We start from the raw sequence: 21438 nt of genomic DNA on the forward strand, positions 1-21438 counted from the left end.
CCCACGCAGGTTCAGGAGTGACTTGACTCTACTCAGCCTTGGGGAGGCCTCACCTCAAGTACTGTGTGCAGTTTTGGGATCCGCTATGTAAGAATGATATAAAAATCTTAGAATATGGCCAAGGGAGGGCAACAAAGATGGTGAAAGAACTAGAGGGCAGGACTTGTGAGGAGTGGCTGAGGATACCAGGTTTGTTCATCTTAGAGAAGAGGCGACTGAGGGGTGGCCTTATTGCTGTCTACAACTTCCTCATGAGGGGGAGCAGGGAGGGTGGTGCCAATCTCTTTTCTCTGGTATCTGGTGGTAGGATGTGAGGGAATGGCTTAAAGCTGCATCAGAGGTAGTTTGGATTGGATATTAGGGAAAGGTTCTTCACTGAGAGGGTGTCCAAGCACTGAGACAAGCTCCCCAGGGAAGCGGTTGTGGCCCCAAGCCTATCAGTGTTCAAGAAGCACTTGGACAATGCTCTTAGATATATGTGGTTTAACTTTTAGGTTGCCCTGTGTGGAGTCGGGAGTTGGGCTCAATGATCCTCATGGGTCCCTTCCAACTCAGGATATTCAGTAGTTCTACTTTTCTATGACTAGTTCAGGTGCAAACATCTACCTTGCAGAAGACAAGTTAGCTGAAATGAACTGTAGTTATGCATTTCCAGAGACAGTTCCCTAGGTCTACTTTACAATCAGCAGAAGGAAACAGGAATTTCCAGAGTGCGGCACATCTCATTCCAGTTCAGATATGAAAGGTGCATGAGAGGTGTTTCCCTCTCGAATGCCTACTGTTTGCCTTTAACAAAGAAAGTAGTTTCAGGATCCTGTCTCAGAAGCTGATGTCTGTGTTAGGTTAAGTAATAAGAAGCTCATCTGCACACACAAAGGCCCACAGAAACAGTGTCAGGAGGAGTAACTTGATTAATAACCTGCCCTGGCTGCTCCCAGGCCCATCACAGGAGAGCCACCAGCCCATCAAGGGCCCATCTCCACAAACGCAGAAGAGCACAGAGGCACAACGGCAGGCAGGGAAACTCAAATAGACTCCTGAGGAATGAACGCCTTGTCCAGGTTCCTCCCAGGTCTGTCCCAGAAGAGTCATCAGCCCTGTTGTCCAGGCATGAAACCCATCCAGATGAGTCATCAGGAGGAGCTCTCCAGACCACCTTTGCGACTCAAGGGGGGTTGGTATGTAGGGGTGTGGGACACATTATGGGGGAAGGACACCCCTCCCCTGCAGGGGAAGAGCATTTTGGGATTAGACAGGACTTATTGTGGGATGTTTAGGGGAGGAACCAAAGGTGGGAAAAGGGAAGGGCTTAGTGACTTGGGGAGCAACAAGTGTGGGAAAGAGATGCATAAGGGAATAAAAGGGTCCGTTCACAGGTAAACAGGGGCTGCTTGCTTGGTACATTTGTCTGATCATGCCCTGCCCCTGATCACTGCAGTCTGTCTGGTTTCCTTCATAAAATCCAGCTTCAACTATTTTACGGTAAGACACCCTTTATTCTATGTGCACATGTGTGTACAGCAGTCTGTGGTGCCAGCAACCAGAGGAAGTGTGGGCGTATGAGTGACGGTGATCGCTACTGAAGATAAAGCTGGACTAGCCAGGTGTCACTGAAGCAAAGTTTTGCCACAGGGCTGAAATCGAAGAAGTCCTCTTTCACTGGGGCCACAGAAGGTTCCCAGAATCAGGGAATCAGAGAATGGTTTGGGTTGGAAGGGACCTTGAAAGATCATCTGGTCCAACCCCCCTGCCATGGGCAGGGACATCTTTCATTACATCAGGTTGCTGAAAGTCCTGTCCAACCTGACTTTGAACACTTCCAAGGATGGGGCATCCACAACTTCTCTGGGCAACCCGTCCCAGTGTCTCACCACCCTCACTGTAAAAAATGTCTCCCTTATATCCAATTTAATCTACCCTCTCTCAGTTTAAAACCATTGTCCCTTGTTCTGTCACTACAGGCCCTGGAAAAAAGTCGCTTTACGTCTTTTTTATAAGCCCCCTTTATGTATTGAATGGCTGAAATAAGGTCTCCCCAGATCATTCTTTTCTCCAGGCTGAACAACCCCAACTATCTCAGCCTTTCTTCATAGGAGAGGTGTTCTACCCCTCACATCATTTTTGTGGCCCTCTTCTGGACCCGCTTTAACAGGTCCATGTCTTTCTTTTACTGGGGACCTCAAAGCGGGACACAGTGCTCCAGGTGGGGTTTCACAAGACTAGAGTTAGTGCAGACACCAATGATGTTATTATAGCAACAGCCATAAAACCTTTGTCCAGGAAACAGACTCAAGCCAGAGGCAGGACTTGTGGTTCATCTGGTCTGTATGATATAATGGTTTACCTATTGCAAATATCAGTCCCAAGACATTGCTGCCAGAAGGTAACATTCAACAGCTCTCAATGCACCAAAGAACATTTGTGCAAGGCAGCCACTAGCAGACATTCTCGTGACCCGTCAGGAAGCTGGCCAGCATCCTAGGCAGGATGGTGGAGGCATAATAAGCCTCCAAGGATGACAGCCTCCCTAGAAAAAGTACACCGGTGTGCAAAGGTGCTGATCAGTTGCAACCAGAGAAGTTATAAGGATGTTTCCACTCACACTAACCCTGTAAATGATGAGGAAAAACAGGAAAAGGAAACCTGTTGTTCAGGAAGATACTCAAATGCCATGAGGATAGACTCCATGATATTGGGTTGATCTCTGCACTCTGTTTTTGATATCAGTCTTATCTAGGCAGTAAGAATGAAGCAGAAATGCTTTCAATTATCACCAAACATCTTTGCTTTCTTTCCTGAACTTAAAACTCCTTGATTCCCTGTGGTGTTTTTGCCTATCAGCTGAACCAGGAGTTCAGAGGTGAAATGTGCATTGCGAAGGAGGGAAGGAGGAAATCAAGAAAGATTCCTCAGTAGCTCAACTACTTCCAGTTTTATTGAAGATGTGTCATCTTCCCTGATGAGGACTTCTGAGCTATGTCTTGTTTCAAAATCTTGAATAAGAAGTAGCCAGGGTGTCTCAGAAACAAAGGGTTTTACAAGGATGCCCAAGAAATCTCTGCTGAATGTTGAGTACCAGCTGCCAAAGGACTGCAGGACAATTCCTTCAATAAATGCCAGGCAATTACCACAAGACAAGCCTTCCCTGCACACTTCCAATTTTTTATTTCTTTATGCTGTAAGAACACCCCATATACTTCCATCTGTGCTCTAGGATTGGCAATCACATGCTCAAGTAGCTTTTGGTTATTTTTTCTCAAATTTCAAGGAACTTTCTGGTGAAATGAGATACCTCTTGTATCCTTCATGTCTCCCCTGATACCATTGCCCCCCTTCCCAGCAGTGGAGGCTTATTTTCTAGTCATATTCTCTTCATCAGGTTCTGGCAGCTCTGACATCCAAATTCCCATCTCCCAGGCTTGGGGAGGAGTGGCTGGAGAGCTGCCTGGCAGAAAAGGACCTGGGGGGGATCTTGGTTGACAGCCAGCTGAACATGAGCCAGCAGTGTGCTCAGGTGGCAAAGAGAGCCAATGGCATCCTGGCTTGTATCAGGAATAGCGTGGCCAGCAGGACCAGGGAGGTGATCGTGCCCCCGTGCTCGGCACTGGTGAGGCCGCACCTCGAGTATTGTGTTCAGTTTTGGGCCCCTCACTACAAGAAGGACATCGAGGTGCTGGAGCATGTCCAAAGAAGGGCAACGAAGTTGGTGAAGGGTCTGGAGCACAAGTCTTATGAGGAGTGGCTGAGGGAGCTGGGGTTGTGTAGTCTGGAGAAGAGGAGGCTGAGGGGAGACCTTATTGCTCTCTACAACTACCTGAAAGGAGGTTGTAGCGAGGTAGGGGTCGGTCTCTTCTCCCAAATAACAAGCGATAGTATGAGAGGAAACGGCCTCAAGCTGCACCAGGGGAAGTTTAGGTTGGATATTAGGAAAAACTTCTTCACGGAAAGGGTAGTCAGGCATTGGAAGAGGCTGCCCAGGGAAGTGGTTGAGTCTCCATCCCTGGAGGTATTTAAAAGCCGGGTAGATGTGGTGCTTGAGGACATGGTTTAGTGGTGGACTTGGCAGTGCTAGGTTAACAGTTGGACTCAATGATCTTAAGGGTCTTTTCCAACCTTAATGATTCTATGATCTCCAATGCTTTCTACTGCTCGGAGGGAAACTGCAGATGGAGATGGGTGATCTTAGCATGCACATGACCACACCATTCTAATGTTGCTAGGGTGGGACATTCAGGGAATGCCATCCTTTCGAAATAAAAGACACACAATGAGCTGCAGTAAAATGTAACTTTCTTGAATAAAGACAAGTGAAACCTGGCTAACGCATGAAGTCATGAGGGATGCATCTTTTTTTTTCTTCAAGTGTTTTTGGTATGCTACACTCATTATATGAAAATGAAAAAAAAAGAATGAAAAAATGAAATTAATGAAAAAGGTACTTACTGTGAACTCTGTCTCTGTTCACCACCAAAGACATGAATCTAGGTATATTCTATATTGCTATTTCTACAGGAAAAAAGTAAAGTGTGTTTGCCAGTTTGACTTCCAGCATCATTTTCAGAGTGACTGATTTCTTCTTTATCAAAACATTCTCAAGTTATACATACTGAGATTTTGTCCAGAATGGAGTAGGAAAGAAAAAGGTTTGAAATTTTTCAGCAGTTCTGAGAACTTTATGCAGTTGCAAATGAAAACACCAGTATCTACAGTCAGAATCATTGCATTTGAACTCCTTTAAGCCAAATTTCCAAACCCTAAAAAGCCTGTAGAGATGGCAAATCAGATATTGATGTCCATCCTGAGGCAAGCCCCTGGTTAGTGTGTTTGTTGATACCAAAGGGACGGAGGAAGGGCAAATGAAATGCAAGCAAACATCAATAGGGGAGTTTCAGGAATATGACCTTTGAGTTTATTGGTAGCCTTACAAAAATAAAATAAAATTAGAGTACTGTCTTTCTTACAGTGACTTGCTGAACATGACAAAAAGCATTTTTACTGGGAGGGTGGTCAAACAGTGGAAAGGGTTGCCCAGAGATGTTGTGGAGCTTTCGTCTGTGGAGATATTCAAAACTCAAATAGACACAGTCTTGGAAGCTGTTCTACCTGACCCTGCTTGAGCAGGAGGAGATTGGACTAGATGACCTCAAGAGCTCCTTCCAACCTAATTGTTATGTCATTCTGTGACATTTTTGGAAAATTGCTTAAATGGATAAACATAACTGAATAGGGGAAATTTACTATAGTGCAGTTTGTCTGTAGAAAAGTCCAGGCACTGCCAGTCAAAGGTCAATTCTGACTTGAATGATGAGAACCTGTCCATGAAGGAGGATAAATCACCTACAGTGATTCTGTCTTAGTGGAGAAGATAAATCTAGTTTGCTTAGTGTCAAACTCTTGCTAAGGTTGGAGTGAAGTCAGTGTAGTAATTCTTCACATGTTCCTAGAGTTTTTATTTTATGACTGAGTCTCTGTCCTCTAGATTCCTTCTGCATGCTGACTTAAGGAACAGAATTTCTGTGACAGAATTTGGTCCACTGGGATTTTCATTGGAGATGTCCCCCTGTGTCGCTCTCGCTCTTTTATCCTGTAGTCATTTCTGGGAACACTCTTATTCTTCTTACCGTATGTGTGGACTGAAGCCTCCACATCCCCATTTATTTTGTCTTGGGTAACCTTTCCTTCCCTGAGATCTGCTATACAACCAATATTGTTCCTAGGACGTTAACCAATTTTCTCACAGAGAAAAAGTCTCTCTTTCAGGGACTGTACTGCACAGTTGTATGTTTGGCTCCTTGGGAGGAACCGAACATTTGCTACCAGCCATGATGCGTGTGATTGCTATTTAGCTATCTGTAATCTTCTTCATTATACAGCTATAATGAACCAGAATATTATTCCAGCACTGGCAGCTCTTTTCTGAATTACTGGCTTTGCAGTCACCTTGGTGATCATTGCATTGATGCTGAATTTGACTTTCTGTGGCCCCAATGGGGCTGCAGAAAGCCATTTCTACTTGTTCATCTCCCTTCATTGTGATTACTACTTTCTATGGGATCCCTGCTGTCATGTATGTATTACCACCTCCCAATAACTCCCTAAATCTGAATAAAGTGTTCTCCACCTGCTATACAATTGTGATCCCAACAGTAAATCCCCTCATATAGAGCTTGAGAAACAAGGAGGTACAGGAAGCCATTAAGGGGTTCTGGGGTAGAAAATCAACTTTGTGTTAGTATTTTGGGGGATTTCTGGATGCTGTAACCACCCTTGCATATGGGGTAAATTTGATCTAATCTTAAGTGTGAGATTCAACTACCCAAAAAAATCACCATAAAAAGTGTAGATGTGGAAAATCTGTTAAAATACAATGAATTTTTTGTAGGGTTTGACCTTGGCTAGCTGCCAGACACCCACGCAGCTGCTCTCTCAATCCTCTTCCGCAATAGGACAGGGGGAGAAAAATAAATGAAAAAGCTTGTGGGTCAAGAAAAAGACAGAGAGATTGCTTAGCAATTACTGTCACAGGCAAAACAGACTCGACTTGGGGAAGATTAATACAATTTATTGACAATAAATTTGTAGGATGGTGAGAAACAAAGACAAAAACTAAAACACCCTCCTGCCATGTCCCCTTATTCCCAAGCTCAACTTCACCCCTTCACTCCTGACTCTTCCTATACCCCCTGCCCCCACTCTCTTTACAGGGGGGATGGGAGGATAGGGGGATCAACACATGGCAGTTTCCCTCTGGTGCTCCTTCCTCCTCACACTTTTCTTCTGCTCCAGCACAGGTCCTCTCCATGGGCTGCAATTCCTTTAGCAAACATCCATCTGCTCCAGCATAGGGTCCTCCATGGGCTGCAGCATGAATATCTGCTCCACCATGGGCTGCAGGGAAATACGTCCTCCTCCCTCTCTTTGCCTTGGTGTTTGCACTGCTGTTCTCACTCTTTTTTTCCCTCCTGCTCTGCCTGTGTGGCATTTTTTACCTTTTCTTAAATACATTTTTACAGGGATGCCACCAGCTTTGCTGATTGGCTCAACTTTGGCCAGCAGTGGGTCTGTTTTGGAACCGTCTGTGACTGGCACAGGGCAATTTTTTCCCACAGAGGTCACCCCTGCAGCCTCCCCACTACCAAAACCTTGCCATGTAAACCCAATACACTTGAAAATCCTAGAACATCATAAATGGCACTAGACATCCATATTTAGGCAACTGAATCCCATGCCACATGGTATTCCACTCACTTTCCAGCTATCACCTCAGAAAATCAGTCCTTTATATCCTACCTCCTATCTGGCAGATGTTTCAGATACCTCAGAACAGCTGAAATGGCACTGAGCACCTACAGTAGGCATGGCAGTGATTGATAAAATGAAATCCACCCCTTTACTTGACAAACCTTCTTTTTAAAAAAAAAAGAAAGTCCTCTAGCTTGTGAAGATGAGTGAATCAATGCCTGCAACACCAAATAACATTGGTCTTACATTTCTATAACAAACAGAAAGAAGGTACATAAGTAGGTAGGTAGGAAGATAGATAGACAGACAGACAGATAGATAGATTCATGAAGAAGGTGTTTTTCTGTAGTATATGAACAGGCTTTTTCTCCCTGAGATGATGTATTTTGAGCAGATGACTCTTTGGGTAAATCTCAGAGAAAAGCAGAATGTGGAAAAATGAAGCAAAGTTTAGTACGTGTATTTAGGGTTATTTTTCAGAAGCCAGTGCACACTCTCATATTATGGTAGAGCAAATGTGTGAACAAGCCAGCTGCGGTGGGTTGGCCCCAGACAGCAACTATGCACCCACCCAGCCGCTCACTCACTCAGTTCCACAAGGGCATGATGTTAATGGTATGTGATATATCCCTTTGGCCAGTTTGGATCAGCTGTCCTGGCTGTGTTCCTACCCAGCTTCTTGCCCACCCCCAGTAGCGGGGTAAGTTCAAATCCTGAAGATGGTGGGCTCCACAAAGCAGCCTAACAGGGAATTTGCTGACTCCAGACATTCATCCAGCTGGACCTCTGCAAGCAGAGAGAAAAAGTAGAGGGGGAGCACAACTCAGCAGGGGAATACAGTGTGTATTGGCAGTCTCATAGGCTGCCATACAGGAGCACTGGGAAAGAGGAACATGGGTCAATGGGTGTCAGTTGTGGAATTGGTGGGACAGGCCCAGAGCATGATTCCTCCCTGAAAAATCTTCTTACCAGCTTGGTCCTGCAGCCACCTGCAAGCTTTGGCCTCAAGAAGCTCTGACCAAGATACCTTCCATTTATACTGGTGCAACCAGGCTAAGGCCAAAACTGTGGCCCAGGCAGTTGGCGGCACACCCTGTGCAGGAAAACAGAACAATCAAGGGGAAGAAATAAGAAGAAAGATAGACCTAAACGAGCACATAGAAAAAGTAAGACTTCCACACATACACACAAACTCTCTAAGCTTCTGAAGTCCTCAAGATCAGAAAGTTCCCAGGTGCCTCTGCTGATTCCACCCCACACCCTCCACGCCCCCCTTCCACAAGCGGAGAAGCTCTATATGCTGGCTGCTTTGAACTCTTCCTCTCAGTTCAGCTCAGACTGGAAACTTGGAGCAGAGGAAGCTGCTCATGATTCAGCTCATGACAGTGCACTACTCCTGCCCCTGATCTGCTTACCTCACTGGGCCTTTGTCCCTCAACATCAGCCTTGCTGAGCCCCAAGGCAGAGGCCAGGGCTGTGGTGAGGGCCCAGGAGCCATTGGCTTTCTGGAGTGCCACCACTACCCTGAGCCCGGAGAAGTCACACAGTCTTGTTGACAGTGGTGAAACTGTCCAGTCCCAACTGATGTTAAATGCTGGTGGTTCTTCCATCACCTGCTCTTCAGGAGAAGCCTCCTGCTCTGGAAGACAGAAACATTCACACAGCTCATATGAAATAAGCAAGGGCTAGTAACCTTAAATTCTGCCTTCTCCAGGTATAATTAATTGTGTTCCATCCTCTCTGGACTTTCCCAATTTTTCCCAGGCTTCCACAAGCATCCTGAACTTTTTCCAGCCCTCCCAGAGCATCCTTAGATCTTCCCAGTCCCTCATAAATATCCTAAAATCTGTCCTACATGCTCTAGTTTACCCAGCGTAATTCTTTCTGAACATCCTAAATTTCGCCCATGAGCATCACTGTTACTCCTTCCTGCCACTTCCCCCATTACGGCTCATGTTCACTGTTGAGGGCCCCACAGGGGTCCTTCTCCATCATCCACTCTTAAACCCACCAGCCTTAGCATGAGTTCTTCCTTTCCACATTCCAAGGCATAAGACTTCTTTGGAGCTACAGCAGCACTGGATCACAAGAGAGTGAAAGTGAGGAGGGTCAAGCACAGCCCATGGGCATTATAGTGCCAGGCATGGCTCAGTTCCAGAGCAGCTCTTATGGGCAGAAAAACAAGCATTCGGGCACAGAGTAGTTGGGGCAGAACTAGAGGTCCTTTGAGGTTGGCCTAACGGTATACAGAGGTTGGAAGGGACCTCTGGAAGTCATCTTGTCCAAATCCCTTCTCAAAGCAGGTCTCATTAGAACAGCTCACTCAGGTACCTGTGTAGTCAAGTCTTGAATAGCTCTAAGGGTGGAGATTCCACCAGTTTTTTATTATCCTTATGATCTTAAAAAAAAAAATAAAAATCCTCATACCCATTTAGCATTTCCCATGTTCCAACTTGTGTCTGTTGCCTCTTATCCTAATGCTGTGCACTTCCAAGAAGAGTCTGCTTCTGGCTTCTTTCTATTTTCCTCCAGTCAGCTAGTTGTAGACAGAAATAAGGTATCCTCTTACAGATGAATGAACCCAGCTCTCTCAGCCTCTCCTCACGTGTCACGTGCTCAGCTCCCTCAGTTTAGTGGCCCTCCACTAGATTCGTTCCAGTATGTCAATGCCTTTCTTGTAATGGAAGCAGAAGCTGGACACAATACCCCATGATGCAGGCTAGCAAACGGTGCTGACTGGAGTGGAAGGATCACCTCCCTGCACCTAGCGGCTACACTCTTGCTAATACAGCCCAGGATGCGGTTGGCTTTCTTTGTTGCAAAGGCATGCTGCTGACTCCTGTTCAACTAGTTGTCTGCTAGGACCTCAACTTCCTTTTCTGTAGAGCTATTTCCTTGAGTGTGTGTGCCCTGTGCTGCATTGTTACATAGGGTTATTTCACTGCTGATCCATTCCTGATGCAAGACTTTGCATTTGTTTTTACTGAACGTCACGCAGTTCCTGTCAGGCCATTTCTCCAGCCTGTCCCTGCCCTCCACTGTACTGACCATGCATGTACTGCTCCGAATTTGGTGTTGTTCATAAACTTGCTAGGAGTGCACTGTGTGCATTAATGTCCACGTCATTAATGAAGATGTTAAACAGTACTGTTACCATGAGAGATCCCTCTAGAATTGCACTGGGTTTTGGCCACCAGCTGGACTCTGAACCACTGATAACTGTACTTTGAGCCCAGCAGTCTAGCCCATTTTCCACCAGCCTTATTGTTCACTTAACCCAGCCAGTATCTCATCAATCTGATGATACAGAGACTTTGGGAGATTGTCAAAGGCCGTGCTAAAGTCAGGGTATACAGAATCCACTGCCCTTCTCTTGGCCACAGTGCCAGTTACCTCACCTGAGAAAGCAGTGAGGTTGGTCAGGCGTGATTTTCTTTTGATAACCCCATACGGGATGGTCCTTCTAAAGGGATTTGCTCCATATCCTTCCTAGGGACTCAGGGGAGGCTGACAGGCCTGTAGGTCCCTGAACTCTTCTTCTTCCCCTTCTTGAAGATGGGTGAGATGTCTGACTATTTTCCAGTTATCAGGAACCTCTCCCAGTTGCCATGATCTTCTGAAGATGACAGAGTCACTGCCTTGCAGTGGCATCAGCAAACTCCTTTGGCACTCTTGGATGCACACGATCCCATGGACTTGTGTAGGTCTAACCAGCCTACGTGATTCCTAACTATCTTCTACTGTGGGTACTGCTTCACTCCTACAGACTCTGCTGGGAGACTCAGAGACATGGTAGACCTGAGGGAAAACCTTACCAGTTAAAACAGCCCAAAAAGTTCAAGACTATAACAGCCTTTTCCACATCCTTTGTCACCGAGTCCCCTGCACCACTGAGCAAGATGCCCACACTTGCCTTAGGCCACCTTTTGCTGTCAATGTGCTTAGAAATGCCTTTCCTGTTGTCCTTCACCTCCCTTGCAAACTTCAACTCCGGCTGAGCTTTGATGTTCATAACTTCGATTCTACATGTCTGGGCAATGTCTTTGTATTGCTCTCAAGTAGCCTCTCTCCACTTCCACATTTGCATACTTCCTTTTTGTGTTTGATCTGACTAAGAAACTCTATGTCCATCTATGCCAGCCTTCTGGCACACTTCCTTGCGATTCTGCCACTGGACTGGACAAGTCTTGATCTTGGAGGACTGGGTCCTGGAAGATCAACCAGCCATGTTGGCAGCTGTTTCCCACAGGATCCTGAACAAGGCTAAATCTCTCCTTCTGAAGTCCATGAGTTGCAACTCTGCTGTTTGTGTTGCTCACTCCTCTCAGGGTCTTAAACTCCAGTCTCATGATTCTGCAGCTAAGGCTGCCCTTGACCTTCACATCTTCAACAAGTTCCTCCTTGTTTGTGAGGAGCAGGTCAAATAGAACATTTCTCCTAGCTCATTCATCAAGCACCTGCATCACAAAATAGGCTTCAGTACATAACAGCAGCCTCCTGGATTTCTTGCACCCAGCCAGATTGCATTTAAAGCAGATATTGGGGTTTGTTAAAACTGTCCAGGAGTATCAAGATCTGTGACTGGGAGGTGTTCTCCAGCTGCCTAAAGATAGCTTCATCTACCTCCTCTTCTTAATCCAGTGGATCATCATCACCTGTGCTGACTTGTCATCTGATCCTTACTCACAAGCTCTCTTCCTTGGGACAGGTAATGAGCCAGTAAATCTCCATGCACTCAAGCTATTCCTTTGCACCAAACGCAACCCATCCTTCTCAGCTTCCCACCCTATCTTTCCTGAAAAGCCTGTATACATCCATTGCAGGACTCCAAGCTTGAGAATTACCCCACCAGGTCTATATCATCCTAAAGAGATTACAGTTCTGCAGCTGTGCAGATTTCCTCTTTTCTTCTCCCCATGCTCCATGCATTTCTGTACAGGCATCTGAGATGGGCCCCAAGTCATGCAGCTTTTTCAGGGGAAGTGTGAGAGGATGTCATCCTGCCCCCTAAACACATCTGCTCAACCCCTTGTGCCCTCGCTTTTCTTCAGATTACCGTAGCCCTTCCTCAAGGCTACACACCTACTGTACAGCCCTCCTTTGCAAGCCTGTTTGTAAAGGCACTTTTGTCCCACATGGTCAGGTGAATCCTGTTCCTTTTCCATAACCCTTGTTCCTCAGAGAGGGTCCTGCAGTCATAGTAGTGAAAGTCCTGCCTGTGACACCAGCCATGCAGCCAGCTGTTGACCTGCAGGATGAGTCCATTTCTACCAATCCTTTCCCTTTCACTGGAAGGACTGAGGAACACCCCGTGGGCTCCCATGCCCTTCAGCCTCTCCCCCCAGGGCTCCATAATCACACATGATATGCTCCAGATTATCCCCGGTAGTGTCATTGCTGTCCACATGGAAGAGTAGCGATGGGTAATAGTCCAAGGGCCAGACAAGCCTTGGCAGCCTCTGCAGCTTCTTCGGTCCTGGCCTCTGAGGAGCAACATACCTCCTCCTGAAGTGTGAGGTTGGGTTGGCAGCAGGGTGCCTCCATCACCTGCAGGAGAGAGTTTCCAGTAACCATCACATGCCTTTCCCCTCTGCTTGGACACTAGGTTCAGGCTCAGCTGGCTCTGGATGCCTCCCCTGACAGGCCTTGTTTCTCCTCACTGGTGCCCAGGCACTATACCTAGTCTGAAGTTGCAGGTCTGCAGGTCGAGCAGGAGCTTTCCCCCTACCGTCAGAAGCCACAAGCCTCCACCTTTCCCCATTTTGACTATGGCCTCCAGAAGTCCCGTCCTCCTTGCTTCACGTAACTCAGGCTTTTTTCTCTGCAGGCTTTCCACAAAGACCAGGACAATCTCCTCATCATTCACCCTGATGGTGTGCAGTGTGGTCCCTTCTTCCTTTTAGCTCCTTTGGTTAGCAAGTCCGAGCCTTGACCAGAACATACCTCCCATAGAGGCGGGCACTTCGGCCCTGGGCCCAGGGTGAAGCACCAGCCTCTCTCTTCAGCTCAAGACCTAGACAGCACTATCTTCCTTTTATGCTCTGTCTGGACTGAGGCTTCCAATGTACCAAGGGCAAATGCACCAGTCAGTGCTGGAGAGGGTGTTGTGTGGCTGCACAATCCTCACTCAGCCCCACACAGGCCTGAACAGTTACTGGACCCCTCTGCACCCCTGCTGCACTAACTGCTGAGACAACTGCTACGTCTCTGTTAGCTAGCTCTGTGTTCTTGCCTACCTGATACACAGCTGCTTCCCAAACACCAGCTGAAAAAGTGCTTGACACCTTCTCCCACCATTAGAAGTCTGTTGAAGATAGTAAGCATAGACCCTCCCTGATTAGGAAACAGCCAGCAGAAGCTGACCATTAGAGATGACTGAAGCACAAGTCTAGGGAAGTTAATTCTCCTCATCAACAAGCAATCACAAGAAGTTCCCAGCAGGTGATCCTTGGAGATCAGAAGAAGAGCCCTGGACAAGCAGAAGGCTGGAACGAGAGGAAGCCTAGAAACTGCTGTGTGAACAGCTACATCTCTGCTAGCTGGCTCTTTTTTGCTGAACTGTATGAGGGTAAAGCTAAAGATTCATGCAGATATTTTGTGACAAACTTAGTGTTTGGGTGTGGAGTTAAGGATAGTTGGAGACTATGATAAGGTTACTTCAGGGAAGTATTAAGGTGTTTGATTCTTGGTTTCCAGCCCAGAGTTGAGATGTAGGAGTTTGCTTTGTCTGTCGCTCCATCCATCCCCAGCACAATGACAATCAGAAAGTCTGGTGAGAAGATAAGTGCTGAAAGAGAGTTCAGCCCTAGTCCAACACATTCTGAGAATGCCCAGCTAAGAAGTTTCTCCTTACCTTTACAGGACGCTGAAAACTGGGTAAGTGTTTCAGTGTCAGGGCCTTTGCGACCAAGCATCTCAAGGCAGAACTGGCACTTCTGGACCATCCAAAACTTGGTGGACTTAAACCGCACAGGCCTGCAGCCATGCAACCAGAGCAGCTGGCAAGGAATTAGGTTGCAGGAGGGAGAGGACAATATGGAGGACTCTGGAGGGAAAGAATCTGGGGAGAGAGGCAGGGAGGGGGAGGTTAGACTCATGTGCATTAGAGATGATAGGCAAAAGGGTGGTCAGGCACACAGAATAGGGGGCTGCAGATGGTGAGGAGGCATCAGACCAACAAGTCCCGCTTTCCCCTCCCAGTCCTATCCCCACCGTTTCTGGCCTTACCACGGTGCCAGGCATCCCTCTGTTTCATGCGTACTGCCACACAGGATGTGAAGGGGGACGGAACCCCCAGGCGGAGGCTGGACTTAACTGCGCTGTGCCGGATGTCCTTCTCTGCCCTGCTTGTCCCCTCCCAGGCCAGTTTCCACAGCAGGTGCATCATGGCCATGCGGTGCACAGGCAGCCTGCAGGGGCAGGGAATTAGTCCTTGGTTCCACCGCAGGGAGGGGCATGGGACTTGTGGAGTAAAGAGGAGGGGGCAGTGGGGTAATGGTCACCCAGGTCCTCTCCGAAGGTCAGGGCAGAGGGGACAAGGGGGCAGCACTGAATGCCCAGATTCTCTTCCCACCTCAGGCTACAGTGGGAAGGATGCAAGCAAATAACACCTGCTGCCCCTCCTCCAGACCTTGCCAATGCCACTCTGCCTCGTGGGCGTGTTACCCTCTCACCTGTCGTCTGGTGATGGGGACAGTGAGAACCTGAGTGTGTAATCGAAGGACTGGCTGCCCACATGGTACTGAAGGGTCACGGCTCCCTCACCCACCTCTGGATCCTGGTGACGCAAGGGAAAGAGTCAGACAGAAATGTTCATCTGCAAGGCACAGGCACCTGGGCTACCTAGGTTCCCTCCCTGCTCTGCTAAGGTAGTAGATGTCTGTGGTCGGAGCAGAAGCAGTGGTGTCTCTGGGGGAAAGAAGGGGGTTCACAGAGCCCTGATTGTGGTCTCTCTCAGGTCTAGCAGAGGTGAAGGACTCAGTGTTGAGAAGGTGAGACAGGGAGTAAGTAGGTCCTTTACCTTCCAGAAAGCCCTGCCCCAGTGCATGTGGTTACTAGATCACTCTCACCTGTGCTTGCCCATGGATCTGGGCATAGATGGAGCTTTGATGTCCCTGGAAGATCATCTCAGGAGCTTTTCTGATCATTGACACCTCCAGGCCAGGTGGAAGGTCCCAATGTAGTGAGATGCCACTTGCCAGAGGCTGCAGAGCCCGCTGCAGGCATTTCACTGCCTGGTGAGGGGAAGCAGAGAGCACAGACCACTTGGGTTGCCTCCCAATTCGGAGCAGGGAGGGAAGTTGGAGGGGGTCTCTGAGTTGAAGGGGATGGTGGTATTTGGATTGCCTTGCATGTCTAGGAGAGCCATGGGAGGTATTGAATAGAGCAGAGGGGTAGCTGGGTCATTACCTCAGATGCCATGGCCATCCTAGAGTGGATGCACACACATTCACCTTTGGTCTCCAGGGCCATGGCCTGAGAAAGGTTGAAGCTGTCACAGCTGTTAGTAGGAAAACAGAAACACCTGTACAGGAAAAGAGGGGGAGGTTAGAGATGGGACAAAGGTGAGAGGCATGAAGGACAAGAGTGGTACAAAGGACAAAGTCTGAAGAGGTAAGAATGCTTCTAATCGTAGAAATGAAACTGACTCAGAGTTTTCCCATTCACTCTGGGGTGAGAAACATTGCCTGCTGGGCAGGGAGACTGTGAGAATGGGTTTTGGGCCTGCAGAGCACATTGAGGTATTGCAGGGTTAGGGGGAAGAGGAAAAGTGCTGAGCAGAGCAGGGAAAGATTGGGAGAGGAGGCCTGCTAGCTGAAGAGTATAGGCAGTTTTAGTGAGGTAAGGAAAGTGTGTGGGGGGTTGTTGCTGAAGTTCCATCGAGGTAAAGAGAAGATTTGGGGAAGACTAGGATCTGGGAGAATGTCTGAAGGACTCTGACAGTCACGGGGAGAGGAAGGTTGTGAATTAGCATGTTAGGGGACAGGAAGAGGGCTCCCCCATTACCGGTGCTGGTCCCGGTAACGGTAGACCTCAGCCATGACAGCTTCCTCTTCACTGGAGATCTTCCTTTGGATGAAGATGAAAAGCTGATGGAGAGAGGAGGGGAAACAAAGATTGACAGGGCTGGGCACCCCTGTAGAGGAAAGATAGCCTCCTGAAATGCAGGAAGCCTTCCCAGTTTGCTCCCTTACTCTCGTGCCCACTGGCCTTGAAAAAGGAAAAGAGATTGTGTGTCTCCTTTCATTAATACCAGGACACTTCTTAGCACAAAGGGGCACCCCACAAGGAAGATCCACCTTCCCCAAGTGCAGGCAAATTCCACAGAAGCCCTCCCATGCTGCTCACCCCGAAGATGGTGTCATTTTATGCCACGAGGATGGCCCCCCACATGCCAACTCCCGGTGTAAACGGCAGCAGAACATCTCACCCTGAGCCCTGAAGTCTACCTTTACCCCATTGTTTACACCCATTCCCCTCCCCATAACCCTTTGGTCCCTGATACCTGGCGGGGGTGCCCATGAAGGAGAGGAGTGCTGTAGATAGACCTTAGGAGGCCCAACAGGTCACAGCCCCCTAGATCAGGGCAGATGGAGGAGATGCGCCCCACTGCGTTGTCCATGCTTTCCTGCGTGTATTCCACACTCTGCCTGTGGGAGGGCACCCAGAGTGTCAGAGGGGGAAGAACCTGGCCCACGGCTACCCTCACGTAGACAGTCCCTAGAAAAGCCCTACCTCACGACCAGTGCTACAGAAGCACCCTGAAAAGAGGACTTACCCTCTCACTGCCCCCAACACATCCTGCCCCATAACCGCCCCCCAGCAAGAGCTTGGCCCATAGTTTCACTTAGAAAAGTCATACTCTACTTATCCCTTGGCCCTGCCCCATCATCACCCCCAACTCACGGGTAGAAGGCTTTGAAAGTGGCCCCAAAACTGTAGATGTTGAAGTAACAGCCCAGAGGCAAACTCTTGAGGAGGAAGAGCAGTGTGTTCTGGGGACAGATGGAGGGATGGGCAGAGCTCAGGTGGGGAAGCTAGGCAGAACATCTGCTCACATGAAGCAGCTTGCCTCTATCCCCACCAGTTGGGCCTGACTGGTGTGGAAAATCCTCCCTGAGGTACCACCTCCTCCAGTGGTACCTGTGCATCCTGGAAGAGGCTGCAGTCCATGAGAAAGAGGAATTCCCCAAGCTGGCCTGGACTGGGCACCACCTCAGGAATGCTGGGCATCAGTGTCACCATCACCACAGGGTCTCCCAGCAGAGTGCCTGGAGTGTGTGGGGGGAAAGAAGGAGGATTTTTAGGCTGGAGCCCCCTTCCCTGTCTCCTTGCTTTTGTCCTCCACATAGCCCTGAGCTCTGAACTATTGCCTGAAAAGTCCCTCAGATCCCCCCAGTCTCCCTGACACCCTCTCCCTAATGCCCACTTCCACCCTTCTCACTCACTAGGTGGGGCTTTGGGATCTCTCCTCTCCACCACAGCACTGAGAGCATGAGACCCTTTGTAATACACCAGCAATTCCAGACGATCCTGCAGCCAGGGTGACGATTTCAAGGAGACCTGAGTACAAGTAGGGTGTAGGGAGGAAAGAGAACCAAATAAAAGGATTGAGGAGTCCTAAGGAGCATCAGCAGGTTGCAGACCCTTCCCTCCTCTCCCCCTTTGGGATTCTAGCATCTGGCAGGGCCATACCTCAGCAGACGACTGATCTGGAGCTGTGTATTGCAGAGGGGTGTGGCTGGTGTTAACGGCTATATGGGACACACCATGGGCTGACTTCAGACAGATGCTGAAGTGCAGGTTTTCGAACACCTCCTCCTTAGAAAGGATCTGGCCTGCAGTGAGAAAGAGGTGTGAGAAGGTGAAAGAAGAGACCCTAGGGCAGCAGACAGCTATGGTGGGGCACTGTCTGTCGTTGGTAGGGGGGAAATGGGGCATCTGAGACGTCCCTCACTGTGGTGCTTGGGGGGGGGGGGGGGGTGAGGGTGGTGGGGGTGAATCTGTAGACTCACACTGTGGTCTGTACAGGGATCCGTGGGGATCTCTTGCTGTGGCATATATGGGGAGACCCGTGGGATTCCTGACTGTGAGGTGCAAGGGGGAAGATTCAGATTCTCTCACTGAGGCACGTGTGCAGAGATGAGGGTCCCTCCCCAGAGAGATGCTGGGGAGTGATGTGTTCCTCCCTTGGGGATGCACCTGGGGGATCACTCACGTAAGTAGTTCTCCTGGGGGAACAGCTCATGTGGCCAGCAAAACTGGGCAGCTCCATCAGGCTGCAGTGGCAACTCCTGGACATAGCACAGGTTGATGACCACCTCCCTGTCAGGAGGCAGGGTTCCCAAGAAACAAACAAAGAAAGGACCCCAAAGATCCCACTGGTCCTGCAGGTATCTTAAATTCTCCATGCCTGGAGTGGCTCTGCACAGCTGCTGGGCCTGCCACAGAGGGAGAAAAATGTGTCACTGAGGTCTTCACAGGATTCCATTCTCTCACCTCCACCCTTCATCCCAATCTGTGAACCACCCCCTCCCACTGCAATCCCAATCTGCGGACCACCCCCTCCCACCGCAATCCCAGTACCTCCTCCTTTTCCCAGAGCATTGCTTCAATACGAGTGTCCCCCATGGTAGCGTAGAAGGTGTGTACAACAGTGTCAGAGTCTGCAGGAAAGATGAACATGGTCTCCCAAGAGACTTGCTGGGTATTGCGGAAAACCAGCTCAGACACCACATCGGCTACAAAGTCCTGGATGGTTACATTTACTGTCACAGTTTCCAGCTCCACGTAAGGATAGGAAGAAAAGAACCATATGCCCCTCTGGAATAAGCCTGAGGAAGACACAACAGCTGTCAGGCTCCCTGGTTGCACATCGGAAACTCTAAATTTGAGGTGTCTGCTTGTAGTCGGAAACAGTTGTGTGTCCAAACCTGCCACAGAAATGCCAGTTGCAGAAGCCGACAAATAGCAGTGAAAGTTCCCTAAGGCTGTCAACGTGTTTCCCTTAGACCACAGTTCCTCGTCTCTCTAAGCCCCTTTCTGTCCAACGCATGTGGCAGCTGTGCCCTCAGATTGCCTAAATGTGCCATGCTTCATCTTAGTTTAGGCCTACCATGGCATTGAGGGGAGTCTGTCTGTCCCCCATCACATAACATGAGACAGTCCCACAATAGACCTTCACGCAAATGGCAGGAGGTGCCCTGCAGCTCCTCAAACCTTCAGACCATAGCTCAGGGAGAGGAGCAGGACCCACCACCTGCTTTGAAACTAATGCTCCAAAGAGATGAGCTTGATTCTCAACTCAAGCAGATATACCACTCCTTTTGGACTACTGTAAGGGAAGGGGGGACCATACCAAAGGCACTTAGCATGACATCAAAGGTAGAGTCATAGTAAGTCACCTCATCTCCTTTTCACTGTCAGCAATGGAGGTGTTTCTCACTGACCTCCCTTTCTCACCTGTCATACTTGTAGCATACAGATTATTTGAGGCCAACAATGTGTAGATCTGAATTTGGTTGGAAGATGGCTTTGATGACCTCCCTTCCTGCTATGACAGCAGCCCGTGGAAAGGCAATCTTCTCCATACCTTTGCCCTTGGTTTGAGATGAAGAGTATCTCGTATTAGGGCAAGGTTTGGCATCGGTGGTGCATCAAACCTGATAGTAAAATGCGTTGGAGTAGTTTCTTGGTCAAGAATGGAGTAACAATGTAGTAGGAATAGAGTGGCACTTTAGCAAAGGAACATATAAGACCTTCATAGGGGTTGCTGTAGTGTCTTGGAAGGGGATGGTGTACAGAAGATGGTATTGTTCACCTGGAGGGGATGATGCAACTCACCAATCAAGCGATGTACCTAGGTATCCCAACGCAATTCAGTAGTGGATGATGTAGCACCACGGTAGAGGTGATGCAATATCATAGTACTGAGGAGTGTTGCCCCCCATCCCACACTAGGAGACATCTCTTCTGCATCATCCTCCCACTTTGTGATGGTTTCCCTGGAAAGCCTTCAGCACTATGGGTGAGATGATTCACACTTAAAAGAACATCTTTTGCTATGCCAACCAGAACAAGTGAAGTCTGACTACAGGACATGCCCCTGAGTTCCCAGAACAAGGTGACGTGTGCCTCCCTGTCAGCCGCCCAAGAAACCAGTTCCTTCCCACATTGCTCTCCCAGGTAAAACCTTCACTGCTCACAGATGCCACCCTTCTGGCCCCAACTCACCTCTATGCACATACTCTTTGCTCAAGATGCCACTTTTCCGCATCTTGACTCTTTGGCTGAAGACAGCTTCTGTGTGGGAAAGAGCATAAAGTGAGCTATGAGGATCTTGTGAAAAAAAAACTGGGCACCTCTGTCATCCCTTCCTCCAAGGTAAGGAGCTCTCCCTCACATACATGGGCCAAGATGACTCTTTGCTTCCTCACATCCCAACTCAGGATCCTTTTTGCCCGTCTCTCACCAACCTGGTAGCAGGTTAGTAGGAGAGATACCCAAGATGGGAATTGCAGGTGTCAAAAATGTCTATGGGTTCAATGGGGTTCTGGTGCTTAATTCAGATTAGAGCACAGGAAAGGTGGGAGCAACGATGGGTCACAGCCTGAGACATAAGGCACAGCATGAGTTTGGGCCTGAGCAGTGACAATTGCACCTGGAGGACACTGGTACCAATGTTGACAGAGAAAGAAATGGGCAGAAGGGTGGACAGACAGAGCAGGCAAAGCACGGTCTGGGAGGATGGGAATGCATGGGTTTGTGTGAGGAGAGTGGTGTAGCTGGATAGTTGGAGGCGGCTGTATTTAGTGGCAGTAGGAGTGAATGGCAGAAACGGTGACCACATGGGGAGCTGGGGAGGGGAATGGATGAATGAATTTGTACTTAGGATGCATGGATGCACATCCAGGGAAGTGAGGGGCAGGAGGGTGTTGGAGGAATTGATGAGCAAATGCAGTTTTGTGGAATGTGAGGGAGAGGATGATAAAGAGTGCCTGGTTTGTTACTGATCTGTCAATTAGGCACCTAAAACCTGTGTACAGGTCAGTGGTCTGTGTACAGGTCAGTGGTCTGAACTCTTCCAATATGGAATAGAGCCTTAACTCAGTTGTCAAAACATTGGACAGGAGGGCCGTTTGCAGCAAGGAGCCCTAGCACGGGTGAGTGGTCCTCGCAAAGGTGAGGAAATCCCAT

At 48.7% G+C, this 21438-nt stretch overlaps 1 protein-coding gene across 1 annotated transcript; it reads right to left on the reverse strand.

Annotated features, from left to right (window-relative positions):
• Positions 1 to 7948: 7948 nt before the first annotated feature.
• Positions 7949 to 20518, reverse strand: LOC309600002 (von Willebrand factor A domain-containing protein 5A-like; the record flags this gene model as incomplete). Its single annotated transcript, XM_082331992.1, has 17 exons — positions 7949 to 8028; positions 8212 to 8326; positions 8658 to 8881; positions 14096 to 14302; positions 14470 to 14651; positions 14916 to 15019; positions 15312 to 15476; positions 15652 to 15766; positions 16249 to 16331; positions 16748 to 16892; positions 17149 to 17237; positions 17386 to 17513; positions 17691 to 17805; positions 17938 to 18080; positions 18461 to 18683; positions 18829 to 19076; positions 20476 to 20518. The coding sequence occupies 17 exons, from the start codon at positions 20516 to 20518 to the stop codon at positions 7949 to 7951; spliced, it is 2409 nt and encodes an 802-aa protein (XP_082188118.1).
• Between the last annotated feature and the right edge of the window lie 920 nt (positions 20519 to 21438).

The sequence above is a fragment of the Platalea leucorodia genome (assembly GCF_965183815.1).
Source record: "Platalea leucorodia genome assembly, chromosome: 22".
In the NCBI taxonomy this organism is placed as follows: domain Eukaryota; kingdom Metazoa; phylum Chordata; class Aves; order Pelecaniformes; family Threskiornithidae; genus Platalea; species Platalea leucorodia.